Source organism: Acinonyx jubatus, chromosome X, assembly GCF_027475565.1.
Source record: "Acinonyx jubatus isolate Ajub_Pintada_27869175 chromosome X, VMU_Ajub_asm_v1.0, whole genome shotgun sequence".
Lineage (NCBI taxonomy): Eukaryota > Metazoa > Chordata > Mammalia > Carnivora > Felidae > Acinonyx > Acinonyx jubatus.
In genome coordinates this window covers 56722446-56745219 of record NC_069389.1, presented here as the reverse complement: position 1 = coordinate 56745219, position 22774 = coordinate 56722446, and the positions used below count along the sequence as shown (strand labels likewise).

At 39.2% G+C, this 22774-nt stretch overlaps 1 protein-coding gene across 4 annotated transcripts in view; it reads right to left on the bottom strand.

The window, feature by feature from the left end:
- The window catches only part of OGT (O-linked N-acetylglucosamine (GlcNAc) transferase), a 36068-nt gene that overhangs the window by 6027 nt on the left and 7267 nt on the right, over positions 1-22774 (bottom strand). For all 4 annotated transcript variants that reach the window (XR_008290135.1, XM_053202469.1, XM_053202468.1 and 1 more), the window contains 17 exons: positions 19258-19326; positions 15862-15978; positions 14590-14669; positions 13611-13806; positions 13218-13358; positions 12539-12639; positions 12218-12371; positions 12030-12131; positions 11660-11839; positions 10624-10782; positions 9608-9697; positions 7598-7723; positions 6733-6903; positions 6498-6614; positions 6237-6407; positions 2229-2381; positions 335-587 (listed from right to left, as the gene is read on the bottom strand). Coding sequence is in view for 3 of the 4 variants with exons in the window: in XM_053202469.1 (XP_053058444.1) it covers positions 335-587; positions 2229-2381; positions 6237-6407; positions 6498-6614; positions 6733-6903; positions 7598-7723; positions 9608-9697; positions 10624-10782; positions 11660-11839; positions 12030-12131; positions 12218-12371; positions 12539-12639; positions 13218-13358; positions 13611-13806; positions 14590-14669; positions 15862-15978; positions 19258-19326 (2380 nt within the window). In the remaining variant the exon portion in view is untranslated. The remainder of the gene's footprint in view (positions 1-334; positions 588-2228; positions 2382-6236; positions 6408-6497; positions 6615-6732; positions 6904-7597; positions 7724-9607; positions 9698-10623; positions 10783-11659; positions 11840-12029; positions 12132-12217; positions 12372-12538; positions 12640-13217; positions 13359-13610; positions 13807-14589; positions 14670-15861; positions 15979-19257; positions 19327-22774) is intronic.

Genomic DNA, 22774 nt, shown 5'->3' with positions numbered 1-22774 from the left:
ATTCTCTGTCTCCCTCTCTCTCTGCCCACTGGCCCCCACTCGCGCTCTCTCTCAAAAGAAATAAACTTCTAAAGATATGTTAAAAGGAAATAAAAAATAAATAAAAAGAACAAGGAAGGGGCGCGCCTGGGTGGCTCAGTTGGTTAAGTGTCTGACTCTTGATTTCAGCTCAGGTCATGATCCCACAGTCCATGAGTTCGAGCCTTGCATCAGGCTCATGCTGACAGCATGGAGCCTGCTTGGGATTCTCTCTCCCTCATCCTCTCTCTCTCAAAATAAACTTTAAAAAAATAAAAAGGACAAAGAAGATTCCTTTGATTTATCAGCAACTCACCTGGCATAGTTACCATGGGTGTTCCTGCCCAGAGGACATCCATCCCCGTGGTGTGCCCATTACAGAGCGGAGTATCCAGGCAGACATCAGCCAGCTGGCCTCTCCTGACATGCTCCTCTTTAGGAGCAACAGGTGAAAAAATGATACGGTTCTGGGGAAGGCCCATGTTTTGCGCATATTGTTGGATATTAGGTTCTCCTACTGCTGGAAAACGCAACAGCCACAGCACACTATTGGGAACCCGCTTCAGAATCTGAAAGGGGGAAATAAGAATAATTTTTAGTAGCAGCTCCACCCTTCTCAAGAAAGGCTCCCATAGAGCTCTAATAATTCTAGCAGTCTACTCTTGTCACCCACAGAGCAGCCTGCTGTGAACTTTGTCTTTCCTTCATAGATGAATGAGATCAACTGAATCATACATTCCTGTTCTGCTTAGCTGTCCCCAGAGTTCAAAGAAAGAGAAGACTGATGTAAGACACAAAACAAGTTACTAATTGGCAAAATCTGAGGCAGCTGCGTCCTGTGGGAATTGTTACTGGCAGTGATTTTTGTCGATGAGATAGAAATTTTCCATCTCAAATTTTAAATCCCCCACCATGACACAACAAATAAAGTCAGCTCACACTTGCCCAACTTTATGTGCTTAATCAAGATTAGGTGTCAGCAGACTTTCTGTAAAGGACTGGAGAGAAAATACTTTCGGCTTTGCAGCCACATGGACTCTGTTATAACTGCTTGATTCTGCCCTTGTCACTGGAAAACAGCCATAGACAATATGCAAACAAGCTTGTGTGTCAATAAAATTTTATTTACAAAAACAGGCAGTGTGCTGGATTTGGTCCACAGGCCATAGTCTTGCCAACCCCTGATTTAGATCTACACCTATTCAATGTTACCACACAAGTCTACCATCCCTTCCCTGAAAGATAAGAGAACAGATGGATTTCAGATTTCAAAAAAGCAGTATAGTACATATATATAATACCCTCAGCAGCAACTCCCTATAAACAAACACACTAGTACCTCTGCACTGAGATGTAGGAATACTCATATTAATTGGAATATATAAAAGACCAAAAAGCAGCCTAACATCAGTTTAGGGCAGGTGTGCTGTCAAATAAATTTGCCATAAACTTTTGAAAAAGCTGTTAGTTTTTGGATTTTTTTGAACACTTGCAACTAAAGATTAAGGGATAGTCAGCCTGTACTCATAGGCTTTCTCTTCCACCCACACCTTTCCTTTTAAACACACACACACACACACACATATCTGATATTTTAGCTCTATATAAGAGCCAGTTATATTAAAGTTTAAAACTTTCAGGGGTCCTGTTTGTGCAAACTGGTCTGATGAATGGACTGACAGGTAATGGCATAAATCAATTCCTTCCTGGTTATAACTCTACAGTATTGCAAGAATGTTAAGTATGGGCAGATGTACACCTTGGCTATCAGTTTAGACAATGGGCTGGCAAACTAGAACCTGGAAGCCAAATCTGGCATGTTGCCAGTTTTGGTAAATAAAACTTTATTGGAACACACCTACACTCACTCATACATTTACACAATGTTTAATGGTGTTTTCCTGCTCCAATGGCAGAGTTCAGCAAATGTTAACAGGGTATGGACTGCAAAACCAAAAATATATACAAGATGGCTCTTTAAGAAAAAGTGTGTTCCCTGGTGTTGAATACATAAATTAAAAAGGCTCATGCTGTAATATTTAGACGCTGGAAAGAGAAATCAAAAACGTCTGAAAAACCTACTCTTTTCAACATTTTAGAAATGAGCACAACAGCTCCTGAATAGGGATAGAGGGCAGCCTCAGCAAAACGGCCTACATAATAATCTTTAGTAGTCTCTAGACATGAATAATGAATCTACGCATACTCACGTTTGCCCACATCTGCAGAGTAGAAGGGTCAATTTTGTATAACTGATTAAAATTACAGTACACAATGGCATCTTCTGGTAACCCATACTGGGAACGGGTGGTTACAATAATGGTACGAGGAACCTCCTCTCCAGTGGCAGCTTTATTGTTGATCTAGAACAAGAAAAACAACATGATTACATTTACAGTCAGCACAGTCTCAAATGACATAATACTCTACGTGGAAAACTTGAAAGACTCCACCAAAAAACTGTTAGAACTGATACATGTATTCAGCAAAGTCGCAGGATAAAAAATCAACATACAGAAGTCTGTGGCATTTCTATACACCAATAATGAAGCACAAGAGAAATCAAGGAATCAACCCCATTTACAATAATAGTAAAAACCATAAAATACCTAAGAATAAACCTAAGCAAAGAGGTAAAAGATCTGTATGCTGGGGACGCCTGGGTGGCTCTGCTGGTTGAGAATCCGACTTCAGCTCAGGTCATGACTTCATGGTTCTTGGTTTCTAGCCCGGTATCGGGCTCTGTGCTGACAGCTCAAAGATTGGAGTCTGCTTCAGATTCTGTGTGTCTCCCTCTCTGCCCCTCTCCCACTCATGCACTATTAAAAATGAATAAACGTTAAAAAAAATCTATCTGTTGAAAACTATAAAAAGCTTATGAAAGAGACTTATGAAGACGACACAAAAAATAGAAAAACATGCCATGTTTACGGATTGGAAGAATATTCTTAAAATGTCAATACTACCCAAAGCAATCTACACATTCAATGCAATCCTTGCCAAAATAATACCAGCATTCTTCACAGAGGTAGAACAAACAATTCTAAAATGTGTATGGAACCAGAAAAGACCCTGAATAGCCAAAGCAATGTTGAAAAAGAAAACCAAAGTTGGAGGCATCACAATTCTGGACTTCAAGCTGTATTACAAAGCTGTAATATCAAGACAGTATGGTACTGGCACAAAAACAGACACATAGATCAATGGAACAGAATAGGGAACCCAGAAATGGACCCACAAAAGTATGGTCAGCCAATCTTCAACAAAGCAGGAAAGAGTACCCAATGGAATAAAGACAGTCTCTTCAGCAAATGGTGCTGGGAAAACTGGATGGCGACATGCAGAAGAATGAACCTAAACCACTTTCATACACCATGCACAAAAAATAAACTCAAAATGGATGAAAGACCTAAATGTGAGACAGGAAACCATCAAAATCCTATGGAGAAAACAGGCAAAAAACCTCTTTGACCTTGGCTGCAGCAACTTCTTATTTGACATGTCTCTGGAGGCAAGGGAAACGAAAGCAAACATGAACTACCGGGACCTCAAGATAAAAAGCTTCTGCACAGTGAAGGAAACAATCAGCAAAACTAAAAGGCAACTGACTGAATGGGAGAAGATATTTGCAAATAACATATCTGATAAAGGGTTAGTGTCCAAAAAGCTATAAAGAACTTGCCAACCTCAACACCCAAAAAACAAATAATCCTGTGAAGAAATGGGCACAAGACATGAACACTTTTCCAAAGACATCCAGGTGGCTAACAGACACATGAAAAGATGCTCAACCTCACTCATCATCAGGGAAATACAAATCAAATCCACAAGAAAATACCACCTCACACCTGTCAGAGTGACGAACATTAACGACTCAAGAAACAAAAGATGTTGGCAAGGATCTGGAGAAAACACTTTTGCACTTCTGGTGGGAATACAAACTGGTAGAGCCACTTGGAAAACAGTATGGAGGTTCCTCAAAAAAACTAAAAATAGAGCCACCCTATGACTCAATAATAGTACTACTAGGTATTTATCCAAAGGATACAAAAATGCTGAATTGAAGGGCCACATGCACCCCAATGTTTATAGCAGCGCTATCAACAATATCCAAATTATGAAAAGAGCCCAAATGTCCATCAACTGATGAATGGATGAAGACGATATGGCATATGTATACATACCATGGAATATTATTCACCAATCAAAAGGAATGAAATCTTGCCATTTGCCACAACATGGATAGAACTAGGATGCATTTATTATGCTAAATGAAGTCAGAAGGTAAATATCATTATGATTTCACTCATACGTGGAATTTAAGAAACCAAACAGATGAACATAGGGGAAAGGAAGGAAAATAAGATAAAAACAGAGAGGGAGGCAAACCATAAGAGACTCTTTTTTTGTTTTAAGTTTATTTTGAGAGAGAGGTGAAGAAAAAATCCCAAGCAGGCTCTGTGCCATCAGCAGAGCTCGATATGGGGCTTAATCCCACGAACCATGAGATCATGACCTGAGCTGAGATCAAGAGTCAGATGCGTAAATGACTGAGCCACCCAGGTACCCCAAGAAAGTCTTACATACAGAGAACAGGATTGCTGGAGGGGTGCTGTGTGTGTGTGGAGGGAATGAGCACTGGGTGTTATATGTAAGTGATGAAACACTAAATTCTACTCCTGAAACCATTATTACATTATATGTTAACTTGGGTTTAAACTAAAAAATAAAAATTTTTAGAAAGTCAGCATAGTCTGGCATTTTTTAATTAATAAAGATTCCTTAAGATGCCAAAAAGTATAATCCTTGAAAGTCATGTCATTTCAAGTATGAGAAAATATCCATGACATATTAAAAAAAAAAAAAAAAAGAAAAATGTTACAGCATTATTTTAATTGGGAGCAGTGAGGACTACAACTTGAAACTTACCACTCAAGCCAAAAAGTTCTTTTCAAAACCCTATTAATTCAAAAGCAAGTTTTTGCTCACTTTAATAAATGAAATGTCCTTTTCTAAATCACACCCACCCTTGAAGGCTAAATTTAAATCATTCCTCCAAATGATCTCTACTGTGTCTCCTCACATTGATCGCCACTATTTCTAAGTATGTACACATTTATAATCTTACAATTCCCACACATCTGGGTACTATCTTCCATTATGTAACTATTCCAGGTGTGTATGGACATTTCATACATTTGGGCATTGTGCTCTACACTCAAAATTCTTTGTCCCTGTGAATGTCAAGAACTATATATATATATATATATATATATACACACACACACACACACACACACATATATATACACACACACACATATATATACACATATATATGTATGTATATGTATATGTGTATATGTGTATATATGTATATACACACATACATACATACACACACACGTTTTTCTTGATTCAAACAGGTCTGTCCTATTGCTCCAAAGGACAGGTAACCAGAGAGTAAGAAAAAACACACCCCTGTCGGTTTAGCCCAATATTAATTCCTTTATCTTACAGGAGCTCACCTGAGAGTAAAGAGCTCATTTTGAGCACCCTTGGTATGAAATGTTATACCAATAAAACTGTTAACTCCTTGCCTTCTAATATCTTGACAGCGCTACCTATTCACTTATTCAAACATGCAATATATGTTTATTGAACAAATACTACATTACTGTGGCTAAGACATGGGCCCTAAAGTAATTGAACTCAGTGGAGAATAAATACAAACACAGGGAATTATAACATGTTGTGCTGCATGTAAAAATATAACCCAAACATTAAAGAAACAGAACAGATAGGTACCAATGGAACGGGAAAGGTGAGATTAATGATAAGGACAGGAATGGATTCCTGGAGAAGCTGCCTGAACTGAAAGTCTTAAAAAGTAGAGAGATTTAACTAGGGAAAGATTGAGTTACAGAAGAAATTGTATGAAGTCTACAGATAGTTCACCATTTTTAAGAGGAAAGCCACAGATAGGAAACAGTAAGATACTGTTAATACAGTAGACCCTCATTAAGTGACCAGCTGGCTGAATCCAACAGACATTTAAAATAAGACAAAGCTATAGAAGATACCAATTTCCACTGAACTTTTATTTCCTCTCCTATAAAACAGGGATAATGATGCTTATACCTCCTGGAGTTATGAGATTTAAAGGAGACAAATGAATAGTTGGTGGTACACATTACATTCTATTTGTCTCTTCTCACCTGGGTAGTTGCTAGTCCATTGCTAATACTGAATCCATTAATTGTTATCTGGATTTGCCCTCTGTTAATCATTTCAATAACTGCTTCTGCAATAGTATTCATAGGAATAACAGGCATATTAAGAGCTGTATTACTGCTGTCCCCATTGTCTCCTCCATCAGGACATTTCATCTTTAAGAAAAACAACAAAACGTATCATTAGGGAAAAGATCCCAAATGCAGATAACTTTGTTTCAATGACAATATTGACCAGGTTCTGACCTTGACAATTTTCACATCTGGCAGACTATCAAGAAATGCTTTGAGGTCGATGCCATTCAGAACAATCCGATTGTCATAAATGTGCCCATTGGACTTAAAATCGATGACTGCTTTTTTCTAATCAAAAAAAAAAAAGTTTGACACACATATCTTTTAGGATGCATAGAGACAATAGCAAGGAAATAAATGACTACAGTTCTTTGCAATTCCCACATAGCACTGTTTTTCTACCTACCTTCAAGTGAGGGAACATATTGGCATGATCACCAATAAAGAATGTATGTGGCATATAAGCCAGTTTCTCGGAATACTGCTCAGCAACTTCAGCTGGAGAAGTTTCCTGATCAGTGATGATATAATCCATGAAAAGCGCACCACTAGTTCCAGGGTATCCCAGCCACATTGCCTAAAAGAAAGAAAAAATTAGGCCAAAAACTAAAAACCTTCCATAGGAGTCCTAAATTAAATAAGTAAAGAAACAAACAAGGAGGGATGACTTCTTTAGCCAAGAGGAATCAAGTAATATTTTAGTCTAACCTTCTAAGTGCTAAAATGTTTTTTCCGATTTACAAGACAGAACCGTTTGTACCCAAGTATGAATTGCAGGTTTCCATACACATGTACCTGTGGGCATTGTATTCTACACTCAGAATTCTTTGTCCCTGTGCATTTCAAGAACTATTCTTTGTTCATTTTATTTTAGAGAAAGTGCAAGCAGGGTAAAGGGGCACAGGAAGAGGGGAAATAGGGGGAGAAGAGGAGGAAAGGGGAGAAGGGAGGGGGAGGGAGGAGGAGAGGGGAGAAGGGAGGGGGAGGGGGAGGGGGGAGGGAGGGAGGGGGGGAGAGAATGAGAATATATGAAAATCTCAAGCAGGCTCCATGCTCAGCATGGAGCCTAACACATGGCTTGATCCCACGACCCTAGGATCACAACCTGAGCCAAAATTAAGAGTCGGACACTCAAGCCCCTATACTTTTATTCTTATGTCAAGCATGTTTCAAATGTTTCAAATGCCAGAAAAACGGGGGCGGAGGATGACCCACATCACTGTCTTTTTAGTTCAATAAACATTGTGAGCAATTATCATGAACTTCTTTACCTGAATAGGAGCAGGCCTGAGAGCAAAGAGTTCATTTCGAGCACCCTTGGTATAACCATTCATATTTACTAGGATGTGTATACCATCCTGATGGATGCGATCAGCAGCTTTTCCATTGCAGGGAATCTATGGAATAAAAAAAGAACTATGTATAGTCTCAAACTAATTCAATTAGTTTTCTTTTTCTTTGAGAGCAAGCACAGGAGCATGAGCGGGAAAGCAGGAGTGGGGGGGGGAGGGAGGGAGGGAGGGGGAGAGAGAGAGAGAGAGAGAGAGAGAAAATGAACCTTAAGCAGGCTCCACACCCAGCAGAGCTTGATGCAGGGCTTGATCTCAAGACAGATCTCACAACTGTGAGATCATGACCTGAGTCGAAATCAAGAGTCAAATGCTTGGGACGCCTGGGTGGCTCAGTCGGTTAAGCGTCTGACTTCAGCTCAGGTCATGATCTACCGGCTCGTGCGTTTGAGCCCTGCGTCGGGCTCTGTGCTGACAGCTCAGAGCCTGGAGCCTGCTTCAGAGTCTGTGTCTCCCTCTCTCTCTGCCCCTCCCCCACTCATGCTCTCTCTCTCAAAAATAAACGTTAAAAAAAATAAAAAATAAAGAGTCAAATGCTTAACTGAACCACCCAGGAGCCCCTCAAACTAACTCAATTCGTCTTAATGGCACCAAATAAAATTCAGAGTCATAGATGCAAAACAGAACAACACAAGTTACATTAATGCAGGGTAAAAATGTGGTTAAGTGCCCTTAAAATGGGCCCAAAACATTACAGAAACAGAATACAGAGGAAGAGTTTACTTCTAGACTGAACGTATGAATAACAAGGCTTCATAGAGGAGCTGGCATTTGAAATGAGTCTTCAAAGATGGGAAGGAGTTTGAGGCAGTTGGACAGAATAGAATCTCGACACGAGAAAAGTATGAATTAATCAGAGTCAAGTGCATGGTAGATTAAGAAAAATGGTGTGTAGATCACTGCTATTTGGTGCTATTGCTATTTGCTATTTGGTACAGGGTATACATGAGGGGAAATGGTGGGTGAAAAGTATTGGCCAATAAGGTTGTGCTCAGACTCAGAAAGACTGTGAAGGCCATGCTGAAGAGTTTAGACTTCAGTCAATAAGCAGTGAGCCCCTGAACATCTCAGAAGTGGAAGGCAGTATGCTTCTTGGTCCCATAGCAACAGCTACACTGCCAAAGATGTTAGTACATATTATTTAAATGACAAGAATCTCAAAACCCTTCTGCTGGGTATCAATGAATTACTAGATATATTCTACAATGCATATCTCTATTAGTCACCAAAGTGGCCAACAGAGTCTGAATAAAGAACTCAAGACTCAGCAAATTAATTCCTCCACAGGTTTCAATCTTTTTTAAAATATTTATTTGAGACCCTGTGTGCACAAGCAGGGGAGGGGCAGGGAGAGAGAGGAAGAGAGAAATCTCAAGCGGGCTCCTGGTTGTCAGCACAGAGCCGGACATGGGGCTCAATGTCACAAACTCACATGACCAGAGCCAACATCGAGAGTCAAACATTTAACCAACTCAGCCACCCAGGCACTCCTCATTCTTAATTTAACATAAAATTTATGCTCCTAGAAATAGCAATAAAGTATGGAAATAAAGATAACCAAAGGCAAAGGCCCACAAAGATAGATGAACCATAGTTCATCTATTTTCCTTAAATAACCTATGTATTCCTCTTCCAAGCCACCATTTTGGTCAATTTATTCAGTTAATATTAAGTATCTACTGTCATAAGACCTGGCTTAATCCCTAGAAGAGTTTTATGTCCAAGCACAGATAGACCACATTTCTATTTCATTTGCAACATCAGCAAAATCCATGATTATAAATGTAAATGACTAAGCAAATAAGAGCAAAGCAATTGCCCATATGTAGTAGCTGATGTTAAAAATATGTCACAAAAAATATAAGCTATATGCCAATAGTTTTATTCACTATTTGTTCAAAATTAAGTTTGAAGTGTAGGAGTTTCACCTACCTGAGAAAGATCGATGAAATGATTGGCTTCTGCCATAACTTTCACTCTGAAGTTTGTGCCATCATCTGGGCTTAGGGCATAACAGAATACCTGAAAGGCAGCATACAGTATATTTAAAAACCTTGGCTCAATGAGATATGGAAGTGTCCATCAACAGATGAATAAAGAATATGTGGAGAGTGTATGTGTAAACACATGCATACGTACAATGGGACATTACCATAAAAAAATGAAATCTTGCTATTCATAACATAAATGGACCTAGAGGATATTATGCTGAGTGAAATAAGTCAGACAGGAAAACACAAATACCATATGATTTCACTTATATATGGAATCTAAAAAACAAGTGAGCAAACAAAAACCAGAGATTCATAAATACAGAGAACTAGTGGTTGCCAGAAGGGAGGGTGATGAAGAGGATGGGTAAAATAGGTGAGGAGGATTAAAAGGTGCAACTTCCAGCTGTAAAATGAGTCACAGAGATGAAAAGTACAGAGGGAACATAGTCAATAATATTTAATAACTCTGCATGGTAACAGACAACAACTATGCTTATTGTGGTGAGCATTTCAGAACATATAATTGTGAAACTGCTATGTCATACACCTGAAACTTATGCATTATGTTGTATGCCATCTGTATTTCAATTAAAACATTAAAAGTGAGTAAAAACTTCGGCTCAAATCTTTCAAAAAGACACTAGGCTTGGGCGCCTGGGTGGCTCAGTTGTTAAGCCTGGGACTTCGGCTCAGGTCATGATCTCACGGTGAGTTCGAGCCCGGCGTCAGGCTCTGTGCTGACAGCTCAGAGCCTGGAACCTGCTTAGGATTCTGTGTCTCCCTCTCTCTCTAGCCCTCCCCTGCTCATGCACTGTCTCTGTCTCAAAAAGAAATAAAACATTAAAAAAAAAAAAAAAAAGACACTAGGCTTAACACCTAATGGTGATGGTAAAGCCACAAATGAGGTTTTGTTTAATGAAACAAATAGTGTCTCTAGACAAACACTAGTCTTACCTCAAATTTGTCCGGATTGTGCATGCCTGGAATAGACTGCATAAGATGAGAAGTAGGATGATTCCCAAAGTCAGAACTCACATAGCCTACACGCAGTCGACCATCACTAAGCTTCAAGTCTTTTGGATGTTCATATGGTGGTTTATGAAGGACATTAATCTACCAATGGAAACCAATGCTTGTTAGTCAAGTTGAATCTATACATAAACCTAGGAAAATTGATTAAAAGCAAAACAAACCTATACCTCACACCTACTGGGAATGGTTTGCCCAGAATACTTCATTTAATTCATACAGCCAGTTCAATACAATCTTAGCAGTTTGTATAATATGCTTCATACTCTATCATGTTCCTGAGGCCATGAGCAAAATCTAAAACTTGGAGAAAGGAGGCAGTGTAGACAGAGCATGACAAACCCTGCGTTTTAGAAAATTCTGTAGGGAAGCACTTTTTTTTAAAAAATTATTTTTAATGTTTTATTTTTTCTTGAGAGAGAGCGAGCAAGCACAAGAGGGCAGAGAGGGAGATACAGAATCTGAAGTAGGCTCCAGGCTCTGAGCTGCTCACACAGAGCCTGACGCAGGGCTAGAACCCACAAATCATGGAATCATGACCTGAGCCAAAGTCGCACGCCTAACTGACTGAGCCACCCAGACACCCCGGGAAGTACCTTTAAAATACAGAATTACATCTAGCACTCCAATCTATTCTGTTGAGTAAACTCCCACCTTTGACAAACTAGTGCTCTAATTCTCAAAATGGAATATCAAATACTAAACACTGTATTAAACATTATGATTTTCGAACTGTAAGAAGATGTTATCCATCTATTGTTAGGATTCTGCTTTATGGGATGGAAGGGGTTATGATCAAGACACAATGGAAAGGGCTTCTGCGGTGGCTGCCAAAGTCTCACTTCTCAACTTGGGTGGTGTTCACCTTATGGTAACTCATTAAACCATATACATTTGATCCACATCATTTTCTCTATCTGTATTTTACTTTGCAACAAAAAAAAACTTAAAACATTTGCACCTTATCCAAGCAGAGGTTTCCATGCCTCTCAGCAATAGCCTTCCTGAAGCCATGAGAAAGAGGATATAGCATACTATGATGAGGATGCACAGAAGGCAACCTATTCTTCTCTAGCTGGTCAGCCACAATACTGACCAACTTCTTCATTCGCTCATCATAGTCTGTCCAATCACAGACAATCTAGAGGAGGCAAAAAGACATTATTATCCAGAAAACCCTATTCAAGATTTAACAGTTTGTGTGTCTTTGGACTAATTTCAGATAACCCTTTAAAGAACAGGGTCTCCAGCCAGGCTTGGACTAATATGGCACATAACAATTAAAAAGTGACTGCAACACGAAAGCCAATTACTGGCCTGTTATTCTTTACCTGCAGGCAATGAGCCAAGTTACAATAAGCATCAGGAAAATCAGGCTTAAGTTTCAGAGCAGTTCGGTAAGAAGCTATTGCTTCTGGAATATTTCCTGAATCCTGGAAATAAATACAGAGGGATGGTTAAAAATTGTCCTAAAATTAAACATTAGGTGCTTAGATGCACACATAACAAACAGTAGTACCTTATGAATGGAAGCCAAATTGCTGTGCGCATCTGCAAATGCAGGGTTAATCTGAATGGCACGAGTGTAACACTGCAGGGCGCCCTGAACATCCTGCATCTCCTTCAGAGTGTTTCCCATGTTAGAGTACGCATCAGCAAAGGTGGGACTAATTCTAAAGGAGAAAACAAACATTTTATTGATCTAGCACAAAAACTTTTAACTCCCCTGAATGTAGTCTGTTATTAAAAGTCATCTTAACACAAGCCAAATGTGCCAAATGCCAAACATTTTAAAACGTGAGAGAAAATGATAATAATAACATGACGGTGAGCGTCTTACCGAATAGCCTCCTTATAGTGCATCAGAGCTTCCTGAAGCTTTCCCTGCTGCTGCAGTACACTTGCTAAATTCGAATGGGCAGCAGCAAACTCTGGGAAGACCTATAGTCAAGATGATACCTGAGGTTTAAAAACTTCTACAACAGCAATAGTAACTTACCACAATAAGAACTTTGCCCAAATATACCTTTATATCCCTAAAGTTCTGTCTACCTTTCTCTAAATCTGTTCATTCTTCAAAGCCAAGTAGCTCAAATTCTACCTCTTCATTTTAGATCTCTCCTTGTTTCAAACCACGATGAGATAGACCTCTCCTCATCCTAGTTTATGCTGATTACTCCAGCATCTCTCTCTTCTGAAATCTCTTTTAAACTCCTACCACACCCACCAACCACCACTACAGCTATCAGGCACTAAAATTATACTTATTGGCAACCTCTCTTGAACTGTAACTTACTGTTTAACTTTTTTGTGATATCTATTCATAAAATCATGAACTCAATGTAGAGTCTTTCTTGAATGTCACACAAGACTTCACTCAAACCGTAGCTACTCAATTACTAGCTTCATGAATGGTTCAACCACAATTTTTACAAAAGAGGTGGACGAAATGGCTAACTTTAACTGCTTTTCCTCTATTATCACAGACAAAATATCCATCCACACCACCCTGAACATACTTCCAATGCTTTACGATATAAGCGAACTGCCTCTTCAATGTTTCCCTGTTCTCGTTTGATATTGGCTAGGTTATTCAGAGAGTCTGCATGGGTAGGACATAACCGGAGAGCTGTATTATAACAATCTTCTGCTTCAGCAACCTAGAAAACAAAACAAATTATTCAAAACGTCCACAAAGGAATCACAGAGCCACCACTGATGTTATTCTAACAACTGCTTGGTTAAGCTGAGGGGCTGATAATATTCTAGAAAATAGGTCATTTTTGCTATTCTCTCAACCAAAACTCCAAAGTGAAACTACTGACCACCTCAATACTTAATAACAATACGCACAAAAACAACTTTTTACTCCTATCAAGTAACAAAGAAATAGACTGAATAAATGTCCTTACACTGCCCTTCTCTTTGAGAGCATTGGCTAAGTTGCAGTAAGCGTCAGGGAAATGTGGTTGCAGTTCAATAGCTCGCCTGTAGGTGTCTATCGCCAGATCTATCAGGCCTTGCTCATAGTATACACAAGCCAGGTTGCCGTGCACCACTGCGTGATTTGGACTCAAGCTGAGGGCTCGAAGGTAAGCTGCCACAGCTCTGAAAATAAAAAATGAAAAATAAAAAAAAACCACACACACATAATACAACTAACTTTCAATGGCTGCTTTGCTACAATTAACTCATGTTAGAATACTGTACCAAAGCACATCAATTATAATTCACACTATACTATACTTAACCTCAACTCAAAATTCACCCTAATAAAATATATTTTTACACTGAAAAATTTTCTATCTCCACATAAGAAATAAGCTCTTTCCTGACAACAAAAACAAGTCAAAAGTCAGGATTTACTTAGCTTTGTGAATCAAAGAAATAATTTAGTCTAAAAGATAACCATTTTGGGGCGCCTGGGTGGCTCAGTCAGCTAAGCATCCAACTCTTGATTTCGGCTCAGGTCATGATCACGTGAACTAAGAGATCGAGCTCTGCACAGACAGCGCAGGAGCCTGCTTGGGATTTTCTCTCTCCCCCTTTCTCTGCCCCTCCTCTGCTCATGCACATACACTCTCTCACTCTCTTCCCCCCCAAAATAAAAAATAATAAATAAATAATGACCATTTCAACAGTTTACAATAAGAGAAAGGTCAACTAAATTCTTAGTGAGAAGGATAATGGCTTTGAGAAAAGCCAACAATGAAAAGTCAGGCAACAATGCCTATAAATAAGAGGTAATACATCAGACATGATGAGGGAAGAGCAATATACTAGAAAAGGAAAATGTGTTTGAATGGACCGCGGCCATAATTTTAGTCCCAAGTCTCAGGTGTCAATGCAACAAAGACTCAAGAAAATTTATCAGATAGAACATTCTCTCACCGGTCAAAAATCCGTGCCTCTTTCAAGACATTTCCTAAGTTGATATAAGCATCCAGAAAATTGGGGTCAAGAGTGACAGCCTAAAAATTACAAGGCAGCTATTAGATCAAGTTAGGATTTCAGATAAACTTTCCAATTACAAGTTTTTATTCTGAGATAATTTTAGGCCTCCAATTACATTTTCTAATATAATTAAATCTTATTTCTTTCACTGAAAATAAAACCCAGTCATTTCAGTACCCTCTCATTATTCACAAATCTCAAGGTTATCAAAGTAACTGCTCATGTAATGTGAGAGCAAAATGTGTCCTGAAGGGAAACATTTTTAATTGAGTCCATTCCAATTTTAATGAGCTAAATACTTCTAACGGTTGGCCCTATTTTATTCAAAATTAATAAGGCTAACTCTTCCAGGGGCACCTGGCTGGCTCAGTCTGCAGAACACATGACTTTTGATCTCGGGGTCATGGGTTCGAGCCCCACATTATGTGTGGAGATCACTTAGAAATAAAATCTTCAAAAAAAAAAAAAAGTACATACTGTCTGGTTGTGTCTTTTCTGCCACTAATAAATGCCTAAATCTATTAATGGTGATACTCTGATTCTATCATTCCTTTTTCATTTACTAGCTGGAACACTTCTATAAATAAGAAACTTCCCCCTATCCAACTACTGGGTTACCCTGAGGTCCAGTTCATACAGGAGGAAGATAAATGCTTTATTCTTCCCTCTTTAACTAGTTTTCAAAATGAATTGCTCCTGATCTTCCAAAGGTGACCACTGAATTTCTTCTTAGTATATTTATAAACTCATGGATTGAAACACATGAGAAGTTTCAATATATTTCCGTTATAATATTCCTAATGTTCAAGTCCCATCTTTATCCAGTGTGAGCCTCTTCCAGTTGCCTCCTGAGTCCTTTAGACATAATCAAAGTAACACCAAAGCTTCCATGCTTTCTGGTACAAGAGGGCATTCCAGATGAATTTTGTACATTTCCTACCCCCAGCTAGAATCAGCCTTTTGACCAAGAAACCCTGCTTTTTTAAAGTTGCCCATTTAAAAAATGGATTTTTAATTACTACAGTACATTTTCAATGCAAAACTGGAAACTGCCATATCATATACCATCCGGCAGATGCCTTAAATATGGTCAGAGAAACAAGGATATTATGTGACTGATCATGTAAAGGCCTATTATTTAGCTCTGAATAAAAACAGCCCACACACATAAGCACTTCCTAAGTACCAATTATTAATTTAATAACTAACCTTTTCAAAGTGATGAATTGCAAGCCAAATCTCCCCTTGTGCATTGAAAACACAGCCAAGATTACTCCAAGCTACTGCAAAGTTCGGTTGCGTCTCAATTGCTTTCAAATAACATGCCTTGGGGGGGGGGGGGTTAATGAAAGAAGATGGGAGGGGAAGGGGGTAAAGGGAAAAGGGAAAATTTGTAAAGGGGAAAAAAAAAAGATTGGGGTGGGGGGAAGAAGGTGATATCATTATTCCTTCTCTGACCAGCCAAAAGTGACCCTGCAGCATAGGCTCGCTTGCGCCAAAACTAATGCGCTGCCACAGCTGGCTGCTCCTGCGCCTGCGCCACCAGAACCCAAGTGCAAACCACCATGTTCAGTTCTGCCAACCAACAACCGACCCTCATACTGGGACTCATCTGGGAAGTCAGTTGCCTTAAGACTCTATGTTGGACTCCTCTTATCTGAACACCTAAGGGCTTTTGCTAGGTTTTCAAGTCCGATCTAGAGAGTGCCACTTAAAGCCAAGTTTTCCCACCCCACCCCACCTCCTTCACCAGTTTCCCAAAGTGTGTTCTACAAAATGTTAACGGGTATCACTGAAAAAAAGGATTCCATGATCAAGTAAATTAGGAGAATAGAAACCCAGTTTCTTTGCTACAGAACTTCCCTAAGTCCGTTTGTTTATACAGGATTCCCTCAACTTAGTTGACCATGGAACTCTTTCATTAGACATATTTAGAATACCACAAAATACATTTTGGGAAATGCTGCTCTAAACAACAACGCTCCTCGCTAACGTCAAAACTGTATTACTGAGGAGAAAAGGGTTTTTCTGCCATGTCAGGTATGAGAAGGTCAGGCTCTAAGTTACATTCTCGCAATGCCCGTCTCCCAAGGGGGACTGAAGCTGAAACCTCATATGACAGGATTGCACCTAGGTTGAGGTCCCTGTAATGCGAGCGCAAACATCGCTTGCGCGACCTAACAGCATCGCATTGCGCAATCGCTGCGAACTGCTGCGCTACAGAGAACACCCCTAGACGCAGCAAACGGCCAACCAGATCCATTAATCTACTAGACAGGCCCATAGAGAATATTTGTTTAATGAGATTAGTTGGACTGGAGGTATGTTAAGACCCAATTTTATCCAAAAAGGCTACACAATAGGACTGAGGGAGCCAGTCAATCAGATTACTCATCTAGTCAACCGTTCACAGGGGCTCATTTGCACGCATTGCGCGTTAACGCTGCGCAGCCTTTGCGCTACTGCAGGGTCACAGCGCATCATCAGAAGAGCAGAATGCTGCAATCCAAACAAAGAAGAAAAAAGGAAAAAAATGAACAACAAGAAGAGTTAGAAGCTTTTACTAGTAAATTATCTCTAATAATTTTTAATATCAATTAACTTTTACTTATCTTTGACAGAATTGTGGCTATAGTATAAAACATTCTCTTACATAACTTGCTTGTAAATAAAATTATTTTAAGCTGTTTCTGAAGCCACAAGACAGAAGATTCAGGCATGGAGGCAAATTGTTTTGCTGTGGCAGTTACAAACCCGTTACCATATTTCTCATCATGTGACTTTTCGGTGCGTTCCTTGCTGGAAGAGGAGGAGGTGTGTGTCTGCCCTAGATCCAGGCCTCGAGCTCCCTTCAGCGAGGCACCTTACGCATGGAATAGGAGGTTTCACCCACCTGAAACCTTCTAAATACAATATCAATGGTGAAAAACCAAAAACAAGAGAGAAAATAAAAACAAGATCATTAGTAAAAGTTCAACAAAGCAATTGAAATTCTTTGGATGTCTATTACATATGGGAATGAGGACAGTCTCAAGTCTGTAATATGGGAAACATGCAGAAGGGAGAGGGTTAATCAGGGCTATTGCATACAGCAGGGATTTTTGCTGGAAGAAAGGCTCTTCGTTTTCTACAAAGACAACTTAATTTTGCTTCCATCTAGTAGGAATATGCTGGCTTGAATTTTCAAATGCACTGATTACAAAAGAAATACATTGCATTTCACTCAAGAGTATGTTCTTGTTCACTAAGTTCTCACAAAAACAGAATAAACATTTTTCAAACTAGGTGTCTCCAGAGCTCTGAAATAAAGAAGTCAGCAACCTAAGGCAGGCGCAATGTCTCAGCCTAAACCGATCTCTAAAGCTGCAGTGAAGTGCAATTCATGTTAGCTGTCCGCTTGGTGGGGTGACAATTAATAGGAGCTTATTCAATATTTGTTCTATAAATTACCAATTAGATTTATCAACTAAGATTGAAATCCATTACAATTCATTAGCTGGAAACCTACATAAAGGTTAATCCAAAGTGTCAGCAGAATTTATGAGCTATGCACTTAAAACTAGTGCCTTTTAACATCAGATGGTGCTGAAAAGCCTTCTCCCTCCCTGATGAAGCAAACAGACAGCTACGCTGCGCATACACTCCACGCATTAGCATGCGCGTGGGGCTCAGAGCAACAGGTGGGAGTTTCAGAAGCATTCTGGTTTCTCCCCACTCCTCACCCCTGCAGCGCGGTTGCGTAAGGTGGCTTGTAACAAGACAATTTCATTTGGAAATTTAATTTACAATTATACCAAAAGCTTTAATAACCCAACCTGATGTTCAAATTCATTATTTGGAAACACAGAATGCTAAAAGCCACCTTTCCACTTTGGCAAGTTTTCTTTCGATCAGTCCATTTCCCAAACAAACCAGCTTTGTCCTTCTGCTTTTTTTTTAAGGAGGTAGGGTGGGGAGGAATAAAAGAAAGAAGTAAGGAAGAAAAGAAGGTAGACAACTAGGGTTGGAAAAGAGGAAAAAGGAACTTAGGGAAGGAGTGGGGACAAGAGGGGGCAGGACGTTCCAATTATTAATTTGCAATCATTTTAACAGCCTTTCTTCCACTGTAAAAAGGGTAAGGAAGATGAAGGGAGGAAGGTTAAATAAGAATTTTAAATGCCAGTATTACAGGGTAACATTTGGATGAAATTCTTCTCCACTTACAAGCCACAAAGGACTTAGAAGAGCAGCATTTTCAATGGCACCTGCATCATATAGGAGTCTTGAGCCAAATCACAGGCGCTCTGCTTGTCACCAGCAGGCAAGCCTCAGATTTGAAGGAATGTTACTTATTCCCACATAAGATCATGACGGAGCCCATTGTTATAAAGATGATCTAGCTCAGCAGAAAGGCTCCAAAATGTTCAGGTTCTTGCTTTACCCCCAGATTTAGAACAGAAACGCCAAAGCCTGGCCCTGCTCTAGTCTGAGGTGATTCATGCTGACAGTTTTCCTCAGTTTCATAGGACTGTTTTTTGGAGATAGCTCAATGAAGAGTTGAAGACTTGGCAAAAAGTACAAGTTTTCATAACACTGATGTTTAAATGTGTTCTATCAAACACCTACCTTGGCTTCTTCCAAGCGACCCAGGGCTTTGAGCAGGTTCCCCAGGTCACTGCGAACACAGTACAAATCCTAGAAACCGAGAGATATTCATTAATTATACTGTCGATCAAAAATACCTTGAAATTACTTTTATGCATCTAACTCCCTGCCATTTTCTTCTGTAAACTGAAGACTCTGCTTGACAAATCAAAGTAGAGAACCACAATCCCTCATTCTCAATTCCAAATTCCAAAAAGTTCCCAAAAAACTTATTTGATGATTAAACCTAACCAGAACTGGCGCGAAGCTATGTATAAAATTTACCGATCCCACTTAGTGTGACTATTCACACCTTTTGCTGCAGAAATATAAATGTGTCTTACTAGAAGGTGCTGCTGCAGACCTACCTGGGAGTTTTATACAGATATCACCATCTTTCTAAAATCCTAAAAATCCTGATTTGGAAATACATTTGATCCCACCAGTTTAAGATAAAAGACCATGGGCCTTACTATAGCTGCTCCTCTCCCTAAATATCATCACCTTAAAAAGAAAGGAAAAAAAAAAAGCATTAAATATTTGTTCAACTATTTTGTTCAAAGGTTACGATGAATCACTCCAGTATCAAGGGCCAAAAATTTTCCATGGTGAAAAAAAGTATTTAGCTGTGACTGGCTATCAGCAAACCTACCCTTAGGCTGTCAGGCATATTTAGAAGCCTTGACTTCATTTCAGTATTAGACAGAAGGATTACCATCCAACCAAAGCTTCAATCCTGGCACCTGCCACTAGATTACTCATTAGTATTAAGTGCCATTAGAGTTGAGTGGGTGAATAATGAAAAGCAGTTGACTCTGCTTTTTATTAGCAGCGCAACTGTGTTGCTAGTCATCTGACTCACCAGTCCCTTCATCAGTAAAAAGACTCATCAGAACAGTGAGCTTAAATTTTTGTCCTTGTCTGCCTTTGTTATTCAAATCCATCAGTCAACAAGCACAGACAATGGCAATAGGGAGTAAGCTTATCATTCCAAACTGTTGCATGGGTAAAAGAGCCTTAAATTAAGTCCCAGTAAGTGAATTTTTGCCGATTGTGCCAAAGTATCATCATATATATTACTCTATGAACAACTGTATATGGTTTCCAGAATCCGGTGATCAATTTTACTGATAAACAGCCTTTGTGAATGTATGTTATCATCCATCAAGTGAACCAAGTCAGCCAGCAAAGAACAGGCTGCCAAGGAACACCTTTATGGTTGACCATACTGGGTCAGTTCCATGATCTACCTGATGTGTCCAGTCCATCAAGCAATGACTGGCGTTTTGGGAAAGAGTGACAGTCTCCCACGACCTCAAGTACAAAAGGCTAATACTAATCTTCAAAAAAGAAAAATCATAGGTATCATCAATCTTATTACAAATTTATCCTCCTCTAATGAGTCTAAGCATTTTTAACCCTATTTATACTCTCAGAAGTAATGAATTCTATAACGTTGTTATCTACTTGTATAATTTTTTTCCTAAACTTTAAGGCTACCCTTCTGTTTTGGCCAACCATAACTGAACAATCCAATCTGTTCATACTAGCTACTGCTACACCTGATTATTGTAGTTCTAGATCTTTGGACATCTACCAATTCCTATAACTTTTCTGCCATAAGAATCAAAAATCTTGCAATAAATCTCCAACAGTGACCGGAATGAGCAATTCATTTTAGCCAACGATATTGGGCAACTTTTACCCTCTAGGGTTTTTTTTAATGTTTATTTTTGAGAAAGGGAGCAAGCAGGGGAAGGGCAGAGAGAGAGAGAGGGAAACAGGATTCGAAGCAGGCTCTGTGCTGTCAGTGCTCAGCCTAATGCGGGGCTCGAACTCTCGAACAATGAGATCAGGACCTGAGCCTAAGATAGACACTTAACCAACTGAGCCACCCAGGCACCCCTACCCTCTAGTTTCTATAAACTCTTGGATGGATGCCATCCAAGTCCTGACAGTATCTACTTATATTTAGTGAGATCATCTTGATCCACTACAGCATACTAAATCAAGTTAACACAATGCCCACAGTTAAAAATAGACTATCTTCAAGATAATAAGATAATCAACAAGGCAATTTTAGAAAAAGGTTAAAATATTTCATATTAAATACAGTATAATACTGAAATCCAATTCTCCCATTTGGAAATCCAAACCTTTACACACAACAGATTTCTAGGAAATTCATGGGTACCATTATTCCCCCAAAAGTTCAAAACCTAAAACTACTTTAAAATGAGTAAGAATTTCCTGTATAACCGGCCCTCCTAAAATAGTATTTCCTGCCTTTCCTCCTACAGCCCCCACCCCTACCCACAACATCTATACATACACATACACACGAAGTAAAATCAGGTTGATAAAAATCTACAGTACAGTAGTTCTCAATCGCCTCTCAAATTAAATTTAAATTCCTCAGCCTCTCTATTCTTTCTAAATCTTCAAATTGACTCTCCTCTACTACGCTCACTTCTTGTTACTACTTGACTCACCACTTCAGCCAAGGAAGTCTTCTTGCTATTTACCTTCCTACAGAATGCTTAGGTTATAAGCACCCACTCAAGAAAATCTTCTGATTAATACTCTCTAACAGTAATCATCCAAGGAACTTACGCCCTTTTTCCCTTTATGGGTCAGGTTCTATCTCATGTTATAATCCTCAACTTTTTCTCCCCAGCACATATCACCCCCAATTCCTAATAAAGTACTGCACACACAATAAGCACTCAAATATTTAAATGTGACATTTGCACAGCAAACACAATAAAAAGCAGAGAGAGATAGAAAGATATGGTTTTATACAGTTCATCTGCGTTAAGTGAAGCTCGTAACAGTAACAACGTGACAGTAACATGTGATGGTCAGGATGCCAGGAGCTCTCAGTGTTCTGCATCCACAATCAAAGCCAAAGCAACATTTCAACAACTAACAAACCCAGAAACAACACTCCTTAGAGCAACTCAAGGTTATAGCCATTTTACAAAGGACAATTTTATACGTAATTCATAACAGGGACTGCTGGAACTCTGGTGAGCCATCATGTAGAAGATTACCAGCTGCAGAGGACCTTCAAATACAACGGACTAAAATTTCAGTTAACTTATTAAACCGACATCACAGAAGACAATTCAAAATGTCAAAATATGAAACAGCTCTAGATCTTAACATTTCTATAATCAAGTCACAGAATAACTTCTATCACTAACTGAAAAAGATAAACACTGCCAAAAACAGGTTCCCAAGAATACCATCGTAACATTTTACCTTTTCACAGCTGCAAAACCAAAATAACCTGATTTTAACTATTTTTCATAGAATGCCAACTACATCTATGATTCAGGACAACAATGCACTGCCAACAAGGACACAACTTAGGAACGGACTCAAGATTCTCTGTCAGTACTGAATTGACAAAGGCATTTAAGAGTAAGCGGAAATCTAGCTAAGATTAGATATCCTGAAATAAGGTAAAGCATGACTGCTATAGTCTATTTAGGTG